Source organism: Stigmatopora nigra, chromosome 17, assembly GCF_051989575.1.
Source record: "Stigmatopora nigra isolate UIUO_SnigA chromosome 17, RoL_Snig_1.1, whole genome shotgun sequence".
Taxonomy (NCBI): domain Eukaryota; kingdom Metazoa; phylum Chordata; class Actinopteri; order Syngnathiformes; family Syngnathidae; genus Stigmatopora; species Stigmatopora nigra.
The window spans coordinates 655,776-671,366 of NC_135524.1; the positions used below are offsets into that span (position 1 = coordinate 655,776).

The window sequence follows — 15,591 nt, forward strand, 5'->3', positions numbered from 1 at the left end:
TACGCTCTAGCACCCCCTGTGACCTTTGTGTGATTAAGGGGTTCTGAAAATGAAAGTAAGAATTTATATGACATGGTTTTTGGTCATGTAAAAGAGAATATTTGTACTGAAAATGACGTATTTGAGTGAAAAGTGAAAGCTTGGCTGAAAGTGTATATTTTGTAATGAGTCAGGATTGGGTGTTGCAAACTTGGGTTTATATTTGTATAGTTTTGTTTAGTCTGCTTTCCGAGTACTACGTCTACGTCTGTCTTTCATCTGGCGGCTTGTTCTCGACTCTTCCGCCGTCTCCGTTTGTGTCGGCGAACTGCTGGCTTGGAAAATCCCTTTTTATTGGACATTCATATCCCTCAGTATACCCTTCAAAAATGAATTTTTCTAAAACTGTCAGCATATTACTCCTCAAGCGTAACGCCATAAAAAAGGGACGCCGTCTTTTATTTATACAATGCCGTTGTAGCCATTTTGAAACTTTTTTTATTTTTATCGGTTTAGATGTTATTGATTGATGAGCCAGCCTGAAAAGTGACTTCTTATAAAAGCTTAGTAAGGGAGAGAACTAAGCTATTTTCTATATTTCACATCCCACAAAGATGAAAGTTTAGTGTTTTGGGAAAGTAACCGTGTGGAAAGAAAATGGCTTCACTATTTCCATTTAATGGCCAAACTCCCGTGATAAACACAAGATGGAAGTAGGGAGTATTTAACGCTTCTTACCTGTAAAATGGAGCATGTCCCACACAAACATGGCGTATTTGTTTTGATCCAATTACTTGGTTCTTTTTTTGTGTATCAGCAGACAAATACTTAAGTACACGAAGCATGACAAAAGCTCCTTATTGTCCACTTTGTTTTCTCGGAACTCCCTCAAATATTACTCGACCTTGACAGGGAAGTGTGAGGGGAGGGGGCACTGGGATGGCATTTTCCCTGACCGCTATCCTCAGATAGGATGCTTACTTGATAAAGTACTCTTGTCACCGTCATTCATCAAAATTCTGCTCTTGCTCTTAGATTCATACTTTAAACTCGCTTTTTGTATCTTTTAAGAAAACTAGAGCCACCTACAGTACTTGTTATTTATTACTTATCTATGTTGACTACTACTTATTTACTGTTGACTACTACTTATCTATGTTGACTACTACTAACATATCTATTTTGACTACTACTTATTTATTATGTTCACAACTACTTATTTACTATGTTGACTACTACTTTTCTACTATGTTGACTACTACTTATTTACTATGTTGAATACTACTTATTTATTATGTTGACTACTACTTATTTACTATGTTGACTACTACTTAATTACTATGTTGACTACTACTTATTTACTATGTTGACTACTACTTATTTACTATGTTGACTACTACTTATTTACTATGTTGACTACTACTTATTTACAATGTACAAAACTTATTGATTATTTTTATTTAGAGACTTATCTGTCCATTTGTTGTTGTGTACTTCCTTACTTATTTATGTTCTGGCTACTTATATTGACTACTTATTCACTGATTATTTCTTTCCCTACTTATTTATGTTCTACTTATTTATTTCATGATGATTCATTTACTATTATGTATTGATCATCTCTGTTTGTTTCTTTGTCATTTATACTTATGCACTTCCCTACTTATTTATTTAATGACTGATTTTTTATTAGTCCATTTATTTGTGCACTTTGTGGCTCATCTTAAAATCTCATTCTACTCATATAATGACAATAACACCATTCCATTCAATTAGGATCATACACTTAGCAACATTTTAATCCCTTTAAATTCGGCCATCTTATTCCCACAACCCCCTAATGAAATCATCGTTTCTTCACATTGACCCGGATTTTACCGTCCCTCGATGACAAGACGACAACATGGCGAGCACCACGTTCTTCATGTTAGTCTAAAAAGTGTTATAAAAAATGTGAGAAAGCGTGAAGACGTTATCCTCACTCCCCACGGAATAACGTCGCGGGGAATGTGTGGCGGTGTCAGCCCGCATCTGTGAAATGGGCACGGGATCTTGAAGGTGGGCGTGAAATCTTCCAAGGCGACAATGGAAGCGGGATGGGGGAATAAGTCTATAAGAGCAGACAGCTGGATGTTAGAGGCCTCGGGCCCCCCTGGCACCCCTGTCCTTTCTTTTTCCCTCCTCTATTAATTGGGACAGAGCCACTTGTCCTTTCCTGGACATCTTATTTCACCTGCAGTGAACTTGCGCGTTACCTGTGGTGGACACACACACACATCTCAAGGAGAATGTCGCTTTAGCCTTCTTGGAAGGGTGTTTGACTTTATTATGGTTGACTTTATGTGTCAGGATCAACAATAGTAACGTGTTCTTTCTTGCCTTTGGAAGGTATTGTCGTGTGATTGTAGATTTGAAGCTAGTAGGGATGGGAGATATTGAATATTGGATGGTAATGATTTTTGTTATTGTTGGAGTTGGACTGAGCTTTTGGGGAAGGAAAACTGGGAAAAAACTGCATTTTTTTGCTATTTGTATAAGTGTCTTTTTGACAGGGATGGTTGGTAGTAACAATTTGACTTAATTTGTCTATTTTAAAGGGTATTTTTGGCTTTTTTAGTGTTCCAAGTAGCGTCTGTTGTTATTTTTGCATCTTTTTACTGGGAAAACATACTTTGTGGAGTAGTACGCAGTGGTGTATTATGACAAAAAAGGCTTTAGATTTTATTTATTTAAAAATAATCCTGGTGTATTTTCCTTAAAAAAATCACACACAAAAATTGCCATAAATGTTCTAACATTTCCAAGTATTTTAGTCTTACCATATCTTCAAAAAATACTAGACTATAAATAAAAATACACCTGGCAAATATTGTAGGAGTACTTTTAAGCCTTGAAGCGTTTGCCGATTCTTCTAATTAAAAGCATACGACTTTACAAACGGACATTTCCATTTTCTTCGCCATTTAATGACAGGTTTGCATCGCCTCGGGACAAACGGAAAGACAACAATAATGAGAAAAACAATGGGATTGCTAACACTAACAATTCCTCACCATTTGTTTTATACCAACTTTAACAAGGCACCTGTTTAACGGCATGAAGTTTTAACTTCTGGCGGTCAAAAACGCTCGCCAAACGACGACTTTAATTCTGCCGGTACTTTTTAAACAGCTGTTTCCTAAAGATTGGTTTTGTAGAAAGTTGTTAAGCCATCTTCATGGCATCTGCCTTCTGAATTATTGAGCTATTCAGTTCACTGGGTCGCTTTGGAGCTTTCACGGCACCCCCCGCCGCCGCCGTTGTTGTTGTTGCAGTAGTACTGGAGTACATCACTTGCTTTCAAGTAGTTTTTGACATTCTTAGAAAACGTGCTTGGAAAATGAATGAATGCTGATTTTCAGGCAAAACTCACGGCAAATTTGGGTTTATCGTGTTTAAATATGACATAAAAGTCTGTTTGATGATTGTAAATTCACTTTATTATTGGCTTGATGGAGAATTCTGACTAAAATTGACATTTTTTTAAAGATAAAATGATATCTGCATGCAAAAATGGTCAAAAATTGAATTGAACTCATGAGTTAGGATGCAGACTTTTTTTTACGTATTGTATGTATTTAGTATTATTTTTTTTTTTTTTAGGATTTGGAAAAATGAGGCTGCGGTTTTCCACTCAATGCAACCTAGTTTGCATGTGGGTGAAATGAACAGCTTGGGGTTTTGAACATAATTAATATTGATTGATAACTGTCTGAGTGCTAATGATTGATGATGTTATGGCTGTGTTTTGACGGATTATTTTACAACTTTTGCCTTTGTGTGCCTAGACTCCTTTTGAATTGCACTTCAAATACCATTAAGTATTGAATTTTGCTATGTGCTATTTGCTAGAAGGCTGTAAACTAATTTCACTCAATTCTCATCCATCAGTTGCAATCAATAATGCAAAAAAACTCTTGAACTGAGTTGATAAATGTAAAATAAACGATTCTACAGACAGAATTGGATCAACAACATTATATTTGTTTATTATTGTGAATCAAGTGTGAGGCTAAATCTCCCAAAATATACCATTCCGAATTTGACTCATCAAAGTCTCCGAGGGCCGGAATGGACCCCCTTGAGGGACCACTTTTGGCCCACGGGCCGTATTTTTGACACCACTGCTCCAACTGGAACGTGTTTTGCAAATTTTCTTATTCTATTTTTATGCTTAACATAATGTCTTGATTATAAATCCGTTTCCCTCACTGAATTTTCAATATGTAACGTTTATTAAGCTGCTTTCCGAAACACACATGTTCTAATAAGTCATGTTTACTTATTATATGTCCACTTTACTTTGTCAGATTGTGATGGATGGTGTTAGGGACTCAAGTAAATGGTATGATTGGTTACCTTTGGTCGGAAGAGGGAAAGGTAAGGGAAGCGTTAGCCGTGAAGTCGCCGTACGATAACGCGCAAAATTGATCAGAGTGGCCATGCAGGAGCATCTAGCTCAAAGTTTAATGAATAATTTAAATGTGAGTGATGACTAGGACTTAGTTTATGGGTTTACTTTATTGCAAATATAGAACCGCAACAAAAAACAATGTTTTTATAGAAGGGGCGACTAATGCTAATATTTTTTGGATTAATACTACATATACTTTTCTGCTATACATTTTCAATTGTGTAAAAAATGTGTTAGTATCACTTTAGTTTTAAAATGGTGCACTTGGTCTGTTATATTATGTCATATTTACACACAAAATGTTCTAAAATCGAATATTTTTTTGTTTTGAAAGATTAGTCACGTGTTTTGTGACATAAATAGACAAAATTTCTCCGAAATTATTCCACTTTTCTTCTTAATTGTGTCATATGGAATTAAAATAAGCTTAATTACTTGATTACTATAATCTATAGCCAACTTTATGTATAATGTTTTAGTGAATCCTTCAATGTTGACTGCCATGTTGTTCATAGAAATAGCAAAAAAAAAAGGCCCTGAGGAAGGATGAATTATGGAGCAGCCGCTGTCCATGCCACAGAATGTCTCTTATGAATTAATGCCAGGAGATTTCAGATCTTCATTCCCAGTGCTGACGTGTCTAAATAGATGTTCATAAAAAAAAAAAAAAAAAGTATATTGAGATACGATCTGAATTGTGACTATTTTCTTATATTTTTTAGCTTGTTTACCTTTGTTTTGTTTGTTTTTATATGTATAAGGAAGGGTTAGATTTCTTATTCTAATGTATTTACAGTAATACCTTGAGATACGAGCTTAATACCTTGTAGGACTGAGCTCACATGTCAAATTACTTGTATCTCAGGGTGAAAACTTGTTTTGCTCTTATGTCAAATTTTTCATATAACGGGACTCTTGTATTGCTGTGTTGTTAAAATCAGGATTTTTATGGTGACTTGATATAGTAAGCAAGCAAATTTAATAGTACTTTGATTGTATTTATTGTTATGGAAGGAAGAATTGAGCTAACTGAGGGTGTCGGAGCGTAATGCAGTTTTTTTTGGGGAGGAGGAAGTCATTTCTTTGCTTGGGTGACTCCGTTTTATAGTGAAAGGAAACCCCATTGACCATTTGATGTGTAGGTCTATGACTCATTTGAATGTAGTGTGGACAGACATTAACGTATGTCAGGAGAAGGCTTGAATTACATCCTGGCGTTGGGAAATCCCCCGTGAGCCGCTAAGGGCGCTGGAACGGATGTAGCAAAATCTTTTTTTACGCTTTAAACGTCACAAATTTGCACGACCCGACAAAAGATTAACAGACGATGTGCTGCATCATCTTTTTTTGTGCAAACAATGACATTTTTAACAAAAACTCTGTAATGCTAGCTTTATTTTAGCAAATATTTTGGAAAACTTGTCTGTAAGCTTAAATTAGGTCAATTTCTTGACCTTTTTTTTTACCCAAAACTGCTTTCTATGGCATAATTATACCAGTGTATTATATTAATTCTAAAAAAACATTTTAGAAAATGGGCCTGTTGGCAAATATTGGTTCCAGAATAATTATTTTAAGTAGTGAAATTCTCATCTTGTGTAATCAGCGGACTTTAGTCGAGTCAAATTAGGAAGAAAAAGGCTGTTTTACAACTCGTAGGCTTGAATAATTCATCTTTAGAAATTGCTCACCTTGTAGTCGAGACCTTTAAAAATACTGCATGGCAAATGAACAGACTATTTTGACTGTATTATTCTTCTCTTTTTTTGATGCAGTGATGAGATCAGGCAGTTCACGCTGTGATTTTTTTTTTTGCCTTTAAAATTGAGGTTAGCATAGAAGCAGTCATCCTTGAAGCAGACGGCTCTATCTCCCATCGCCGTGGCGACAACACTCCCCATATTTACATCAAACATGAGATTTCTGTCTGAATGATTCATGCCACTTTATGACCCAACCACAAAAGATACTCTCAAATTTACCTGACACGCTAAACAAGCAAATTATATCCACAATTCTGGCAAATTATGTCTTTAACAATAACCTTTATTATTCACTACATGGGCAATTTTAATGATTTAATGGATGCAATTAGTCCCATTAGGCTTCAATGACCCTGAATTAGTCACGTGGTCTAGCATTACCGATACAGTTCATTCATTTTTTGAACCAATTCTCCTCTCAAGGGTTGCGGGGGGTGCTGGAGCTTATACCAGTCAAATTTACCAAAAACCACCACTAATTGACCAAAAACAACCACTAATTTACCAAAAACAGTGTTTCTCTATACAGTTATTGTTAAATGACTTACACAGGCTAAAAATTGACCAGAAATTGACATAAAACAGTACTTCTCTATACATGTATCCTTTAATAACTTACCCATGCTAAAAAAAAAACCACAAATTCACCAAAAAACCCATTCTTTCTCTCTACATTTATTCTTTAATGACTTACACACACAAATTGAATGCTAACCACCCTTACCAAGCATGACTTGCTCCCCCAACAAAAGAACACTCACCAGAACATTGTTTAAAAAGGAGAGTCATCGCAACAAAAAAAATAGCATTGTTTTTCCCTGCATTTTTTCCCCCCTCCATCCAATGAGGTTATTCATCCAGGGTGTGGCCTCCCTCCACTGCTTGGTCATGCTCGAGCTCTCATCCAGCAGATGGGGAAGCTCTTCTATTATCACAGCTCTCCAGTCTACCTCTGAGACTTCACCATATCTCTTCCTTTATATCGGCCTCACCCAGTGTTTTTTTTTTGTAGTGCCGCCAGGCTTTTTTATTTTTGCATCCTCAAAATCCTCCCCTGTGCGTGTATGTGATTATCATTCCTTGCTTATCTGGTCGTTTGCATGATTTGAGCAAAGAGCCTGCATTGTACTGGATCTCTTGACTAGTCTTTTTCAGCCTGTATAGATGAAAAGAGTCAAACATGATAGAACAGGGACTTGAAAAAAAGCAAAAAAACATTGTGCTTGAGGCTTTTTGGGTCATTTTGTTGTTGAAAATGGAGTTTGGTGGACTGAAATGTGGCCTTATCTGCTTTGTTTGTAGTGTTGTTTTCATTTCAAAGGAAATGATGACTGTTATTAAACTGTGAAAAGCTGTTTAGAATCTCCAGCTGGTTAAAAATGTTGACTTTTTTGGGAGAGAATGAGTTGCAGATTCATGAATTTGTCAATATGTCAACTGATACCGGCAAATGTGGCCCAAGGCTTTAATCTATTGTTATTGATCAACCCGTTTAAATAGAGACACAATAGGAAAGACCCAACAAAGATATTTTGGTTGGCGACACAATCCTGCTTCTCATCATTAAAAAGCAGATTACCGTAATACTTATATAAATACACCATACCTGTTTTTGTCTTAATATGGTTTATTGGAATACGAGAATTAGATCCATTGCGAAAATTAACATCAAAATGGAAAGTAGGTCTTCTCTGAGGCAGTGTGAAATTTAAAACAATTAACTTGGAACTACATTTACAAAGAAAAAATTAAATCAACCATTTCTGCTTGTTCATAATTTATGAAGCTAATTTATTAATGCGTTCTCATCCAGAGCTCACTTACACATCTCGTTTTTGCAGGATTTCCAAGACATTATGATAGCCCAGAGGGAGAAAATAAGGCATTTTTGTGATTTACATCGTTTTTCAGAAAGGATTATTGGTTATTATGTCTTTATTTTTGGTGAAATGTTGCTTCTGGTTGACTTTCAACATATGTGATGGTAACACAAAGGCTAGCCAAGTCACGGACGGCAGTGCCTCTACCAATTTAAATTTTAATTGGCTAGATTTATCTTCACCATACAGTGTGACAGGCTGATAACTACAGCTGATAGCGGAGAGTCAGTCTGTTGTGTGTACACGGCTCGGCAAAATCCAGCTATTTGGCTCGTAAGCCACTTTAAAGCGTTCAATGGATTTTGGGAAATTTCGTCAAACATGCACCGTTTTGTTGAATAATGCTTAGAAAAATGTTGTATAATTGGAGCGATGAAATTGCTGGTGGTTGTCCAAACTGACATTTAACAACCTAAGACCCCAACCAAAAATTGATCTCATTGATATTTATTGATTAGCAACAGCGTAACAATGTTATCCAAATAATTCAGAGACTTTTTGTACTTTAAAAGTAGTAAAATGACCAAAAAATATGCACATTTTCATATATTTTGACTTTTAAATTCTTCTGCATCCATTCTGTCATCGATACTTATTGATACTCATTGATCTCATTGATTAGCAACAACGTAACAATGCTATCAAAATAATTATTTTTGTACTTAAAGTAGTAAAATGACTAAAAAATCAATGTCAATGTTTCTCCAACCTGGCAACCTCTTTCTTGTTTGCACTATCCCGTCATAGGAATTGAGAAGAGAAGATCTAACGGTTTGGCAAACGACATAAACGGCCTTTCTAGCGAATATCTTGTTTAATTTCAGTGTCCATTTTGTAGTGAGCTCCATCTGTTAATGCTGTGTTCCTAACGGCCATTGGGTTTCACTTTCAGGCGAGCCGGCGTCGCCAAACGCAATGAAAATGTAATTGAATAATTCTTTTATGGGACATCACAGCTTAATGTGTCATTTCCTCCCTAAATGCTGCGCCGCCATGCTGTTTTGTAATATACTTGCGTACCCAGGAGCCACCGTTTAAATAGCGCAAAATGAAACAATGTACCCGTAGCCTGCTGAGGGGAACTTTATTTATCCTATCGGAAAACATCGCAAATGGACACAGTCATTTGGAATAACACTGTAATAATCATTTCATCATTTATATTATGTTGACTACTTGTTCTTGTGCACTTTTGGGTGAGGCTTTAAATCTCATTATACTATACCAGGGGTAGGGAACCTATGGCTTAGGAGCCATATGTGGCTCATTTGATGGGTGCATATGGCTCAGGAGCCATATGAGGCTCTTTTGGTGGATGCATATGGCTCGGAAGCCATATGCGGCTCTTTTGATGAGTGCATATGGCTCTCTGCTAACTTGTGAGCTAAAAATATGGAAACTGTTAGTAAGAGTTGATTCCCAAATGCACCAATAGGATTTTCTACTTTAAAAGTGGTGAAATAAATTTTAATAATGCACATATTTTCATTTTTAATTCTTTGTATGGCTCTCAAGGCATAATATTTGAAAGTATGAATTGTTTAAGGCCCCGATCCTTCTTATTTATTGGTGTAGTTTGTTGTTATTTGTGAACTTGGTGGTACTGATGTTGAGTCATCAAAATGTTGCCATAGTGACAATGTTGCCATGTTGCCAAGTTAAGCTCAACCTGGACGCTTTGTATCATTTCCTTTTCCGTCTTGAGCTAAAGCGCGCACACTTGAGTTGGCCTCAATGTTTTTGCTCCCCGCCGCGTGATGGATGGGCAAACAGAAAGAATATGCCTAATAATAATTTGCCTCCCGTTGAGGACAGGCCTTGGTAATGGGTCCTCTTATGACTGTAATACCTTTATAGCTGTCTTCCTGCTGTTAAGGAAGGCCTGCCTGCAAATGAATCTGTGTTTTCTAAAAAGTACAAACTAGTTTTGTTTACCTGGTCAAAATATTCATGCTCTAGAGATTTTTATTATTATTATAACATTTTGGGGGTAAAAGCAGAGGCTATTCCTGGCATGGGCAGGCCGGCCGGGGCATGTTGGCAAATGTCAGTGACGTACTTGAGCTTTGAACTGTAGAGGTTTTTTTTTTTTTTTTCTTTACACAGTATTCTACCGACAGGTTTTTTGCTCCATTAACTATTGCACAGAGAGTTGTAAAATAAGCTTTACATTCGGCATGCCTGGCTCAGCTCACCTGAGAATTGGTGCTCTATCGACCGTTCAATTGAGTCATTAAAAAGTGCACTTGCCTTAAGGGCTTTGTCTTGTGTCCAACTTTGGGACATCTCATGTTTATCTGCCTTTTTTGTGTGTACAATTTCACCTAGTCAGCATGTTCAAATTTCTTGACAATTGGACTTTTTTGTCCACTTTTCACAATCGGCATGCCAAGAGACAAAAGACTGATTACTGTCTTTATATTTGTGACCCTTGTGAGGATAAATGAATAACAAAATTCCGAATGACTCCATTTTGAAAGAAAATATGTAACACGGTTTTGATGGGATTCCATGTTGTCATATTTTTTTTTTTTGCAAAAGGGCAAATGTTGACGTGAAGGACGCTTGTCTTGATGGCTGATGTCATGATTAATGATTGTCCTTGAGGACGGACGCCTTGTTTGGGAGATGATTTAGCACATTTATTGTGCATTAGCAAAACATGCAATTAATTACAGATAGCAGATGAGTTGATTGCTACATCTTGGATCTATCTTATAGGTTAACATCTTTATTAGTGCCATGTGGGCTCTTTACGACACTACGTTTTTATTTTATTTTATTGCGACCCGGTCTTTATGGTATGCCTAGCTAGAATTAGCATTTCGACAAATGAACACCCAAAAAATATCCATCCCTCTTCTGTCTTGACCCTTTGTGGAAATGCAGTAATACCTTGACATACAAATGACCCCAAATACAAGAAAATTTGAGATACGAGGACAATTCCAAGCCAGTTTTTGCCCTGAGATACCAACATCGACCGTACAGTTTGAATTCTTTACGAGCAAGTTAAACTAGTAATAATAACAAACATTTTGCAGATTTTTTTTATGTATTTTTTCTGTGCGGGGTCTTCTGAGTTCTATCTAGGGTGGGGTTGGCTGCAGATATCGTTGCAAAAATGTCGCAGTGGTAATAAAACACTCTTAGATGGCAATTAATCAACATTTATTGAATGACACATTTTTATGAAGTGTTATTTTTATGATGTCTGCAGCAAAAGGAAAATTAAACAACAATACGATGTCTTCCAAAGGGTTTGTTTACTCATAAACACTCAAAAAGTCTTATTTTAAGGATATAAATTAACATTAAAGACAGTCAATTTCGGATTCTATAATAAACAGATGGATAAAAAAAGTCAAATATGGTTGTTTTGCTGCAAAAAATCTCCCCCAAGATCCTGTAACTTGTAGAATTTTCCACCATATTGATGTATCTGGTAGCCAACTTTATACAATCCATCATGACTTTTATCCTCCAACGGCAATAAGTCTTCTTCTATATATTACTACAGTCGTATGTACGTATGCTGGATATAAAATAGTTTGAATTGCAGTTAGATCCTGCTGCTAAAATGGCCTACAATGCCCCCAAGCCTTCAACTGGGCGCCTTATGAGAAAGCCGTAAAGTTGATGGAGATGTTCAGGGCAGCCAAGTCCTGTTTTAATCATGAGCCAGTACATTTCTTCATAAAAGACACTTATACTACAGTGTGCCATGTACAAGACTGTTTAGGACCACCCATAAACTTTGGCTCTATGTGAATGTGTGTGTGTCAGGCATTTTGTTGGCCTTTTTTTGGATGATTTAGACGATTTCACTGATGTTAATGTGTGTATGTGTTCATCCTACAGGTATGTACACCTTACCTATAAACAATATCCATTTCTGAGAGTGACCTGACAGAGTAAAAATGAATTAAATGACTGTATTTTTCCGTAAGTAAGGCGCACCACATTTAAAGGCGCACCCTCAATGAATGACACATTTTATTTTTGTTCCATATATAAGGCGCACTGTCTATTTTGAAGAAAACTTAAGACTTAAGTGCGACTTATAGTCGTGAAAATACAGTAAATAATATAGTGGTCGATCCTTTCAACCGATTTATTTTCTTTTGTAATGGAGATTAACCTCACTAAAAAATGCATGTGGCCTATTTAACCTTCCTAGATTTTGAACCTATACCACACGGACCTGGCTAATGAGGTGGTTGCGCTTTGTCTACTTGTAGTTGTACAAGATTTAAAAGGCTGGTCAATCCTCAGCTGCTTACAGGCTTTTAGAGCTAATAGGAGAAGATTAACACATTTGCATGCCCGCCAATGCATTATTCAGGCATCATCTCCTCCAATTTGCTAGCACCGTCCTCTTTACTGACTTCCACATCTGGGTGACCCAAGAGGTTCGCTGAGAATGGGGTGCCGTGCTCATTATTGCCGTCCAAGTGTTGCCAAAGCACCCGTTATTTTTTTTTACTATATGGCCCTTTAAGTAACAACAATTATGGTGGCCCAAAAACAAGGAAACTTTTCGAAATTGGCAAAAAACTGTTTGTAATGACCAAAAAAAACATTAAATTCAAAGTAAAAATGTTGTTATAAGCCCAAATTTGATCAAAATAGCCAATGTATTTTTCCAGATATATTTTCTCTAGACTTTTTAAACCGTTTTTGCATAAAATATCCCAAAAATAAGACTATGTTAGAATCCTTTCTGACCTACTTATGCAAATCTTTTGCCTTGGTTTATATTCAACATTTTTTTGGGGATAAAAAACCAAAACCAGAAAAATGAAGCTCTTGCTCGCTTTTCTAATTTGCAATAGAATTTTATTGCAACATGTTGCTTGTGTGAATCACAAAGAAGGGTTTTATTATGTGGCTTTACACCAAAAAGTTGGATTAATGGCCTGAATTTAAGGAGGATTGGAGCAGTTAGCCAATCTGTCGTTTCCCAAACAGTTTTGATTGTTTTCCAAAATAATTTGCATTCTTAGTTGGCCAAAAGTACTTTTAAAAGATCTTCAATTGTACTTTTTTTGCAGGATTACTTTTTTTCAAGGGCCAATACAAGCATCCATTGTAAACATAACACCCAAAAAAACATTAACAGTGGAGAATTGCGATGAGCCATCATATTATACTCAAAAACTCGACCAAATTCATTTGCCACCTCTGCCAATTTCATTTATTTTCCGAGTTGTGATGCTCTCATAACAATATCCGTCCATTCGTAAGCTTGAAAGTGTTGCTGGGTATAGAGAAGCAATTTCTTGATGGATTGTGCTGAGTACAACTTTAGCCTAAGGAAATGACCACAACACATTATTCCCAGATGGACTTGATTCCACAAGCTACCAGAAATATTGTGTTTTTTTTTTAGTCTCTTATCTTTAAACATTCATTAGAACAGGGTTCTGGAACTTTTTTTTGACAGATTATCGTGAATTTTTGCTCACCCATGACACCATGAGTCTTGAGTCATGATTTGGCTTGATTATTCTTTGCTATTTTGTTATCTATGCATTTTTTTTCACAAATTCAATGACTTATGTGGTTTTTTTTTTTGTGTTTTTGCAGTTCTTGTGTTTGAAAAACATCCGGACATTCCTCAAGATATGCCATGACAAATTTGGCCTGCGGAACAGCGAGTTATTTGACCCTTTTGACCTTTTTGACGTCAGAGACTTTGGCAAGGTGAGTGCATTTTTTTTAACCGTTTACATTTCAAAGTACTTGAAGTAGGAGTGCCAGAAACAATGTATATTGTTCTTGGAAGTTTCCAGGGCTTTGCGAAAGTTAATTTAGCCTCCTTTCGTCCTCCTAGAAACGGCAATACAAATTAGTATTTCCGTCGAGGGATTATTTCCATAAACTGAATCTGATTGCATCGTGATTAAGTAAAAGTACAAACACATTATCGCCTCATTTCAGCGGCTCATCCAATGTAATACGACATTTCCACCTTTGAAAAAAACGCATAAATGAACTGGGGAGAAAACGCAGACTAGGACTGTTGTCAGTTTGTAGATAAACCGTGAGACAACGTTGGGGAGTCAATGAGCTTGCGGTGAACGCTATTAAAATCAAACAACAGTCAGAATCAATCACGCGGGTCTTCCGTATGTCAATTTGGAAATTGGTTTTGTATGGTCTCGGTGGTGGCGGCCTTGTCTCGCCATTGATTTTCCATTAAGGGCAAACATCGCATTATAATATATTGAATGGCTAGATCCCTACTAATGTGCCGTACATTTAAATTGAGGAATTGGGCCTCACATAGAATCTTAATAAATGCCATGGCACTTCTTTCTCTTCATAGTTGTGCTTTACATTTTTATTGAGTATTATTATTTTAATATTCCATAGCCCGTTTTTTGGCGTACGTGCTTTTTCTACGCGGTCAACAACAGTGCTCGGACGTTTGGTCTTTATGAGAGAGTTTAATATCAAAGTACTGTTTGATATCTAAGTACATTTTCATATCTAAGTACTGTTTAATATCTAAGTACTGTTTAATATCTAAGTACCGTTTAATATCTAAGTACTGTTTAATATCTAAGTACTGTTTAATATCTAAGTACATTTGACTGGCGAACCAACTGGCGACCAAACGTCCGGGCAATCAAACGTCCGTTCACGGTCAACAACAAACTTTAAAAGTCATGTTCAGGCATAGAAAATAAGAAAACAACTATTTATTAAATATTGTACAGCCTTCGAATTCAGGTAATTGAATTTATTGATTTTATTTTTATTACTCCGTGTGACTGGTTTGAATCCATTTTTTTAAAAAGAATTGAAATAACGTTTCCGTTTATCCGTCTTTCTGGGTGTCGAAAGCCACCCCCGCCCCATCATTACATATTCATTATGACATCATTAAACCAATGAAATGCGGCGTATTTCAGTAGACCCCAGAGAAGATTTTTATTGTTAGCGCCCCCCCCCTCCCTGTTTTTATCCGAACGCAGCCGTCTCGTTTGCGTTCTCCCAACCAATTTTAACGAGCCACCCAAGGAACATTGCTGTCATTTAAATGAACACGGCAATCCGTTTATTTGGCTCTTGTCATGATTAACATCATTATATTGCACCTGTTCGCCATCTAGCAACAGTTTTGTCATTTTTATTTAGCGCAAAGATGACTGACTTGAGGTCAGATTGGCCACCAATTAAGGGGGTACCCATACGATCACTTAGAGCTGGGCTATATGGTGAAAAAATGGTTATCACGATTTAAAAACAAAAAATAATCAGTCTATCAATAATTATCATCCTTATTCAAATATAAAAGTAACTATGTTACCTTACTTGATAAGAAAACAGAACATAAAATAGTATAATAATTTCTCTATGGTCGTCAGATGGTCTAATTGCCTTTTAAAAATGACCAAATTTTAGTTTTTAAACATAATCATTGACAAAAAATCTTATTTTTATAGCCTATCTCTGCTCCACTCTCATCCTCATTTTTCAGTCTTCCCAACATCATTATCCAACGACA

At 36.3% G+C, this 15,591-nt stretch overlaps 1 protein-coding gene across 1 annotated transcript in view; it reads left to right on the forward strand.

Annotated features, from left to right (window-relative positions):
• vav2 (vav 2 guanine nucleotide exchange factor) overlaps positions 1-15,591 on the forward strand; it is an 84,391-nt gene that overhangs the window by 6,420 nt on the left and 62,380 nt on the right. The window contains exon 2 of the mRNA XM_077736651.1: positions 13,665-13,781. Coding sequence (XP_077592777.1) covers positions 13,665-13,781 — 117 coding nt within the window. The remainder of the gene's footprint in view (positions 1-13,664; positions 13,782-15,591) is intronic.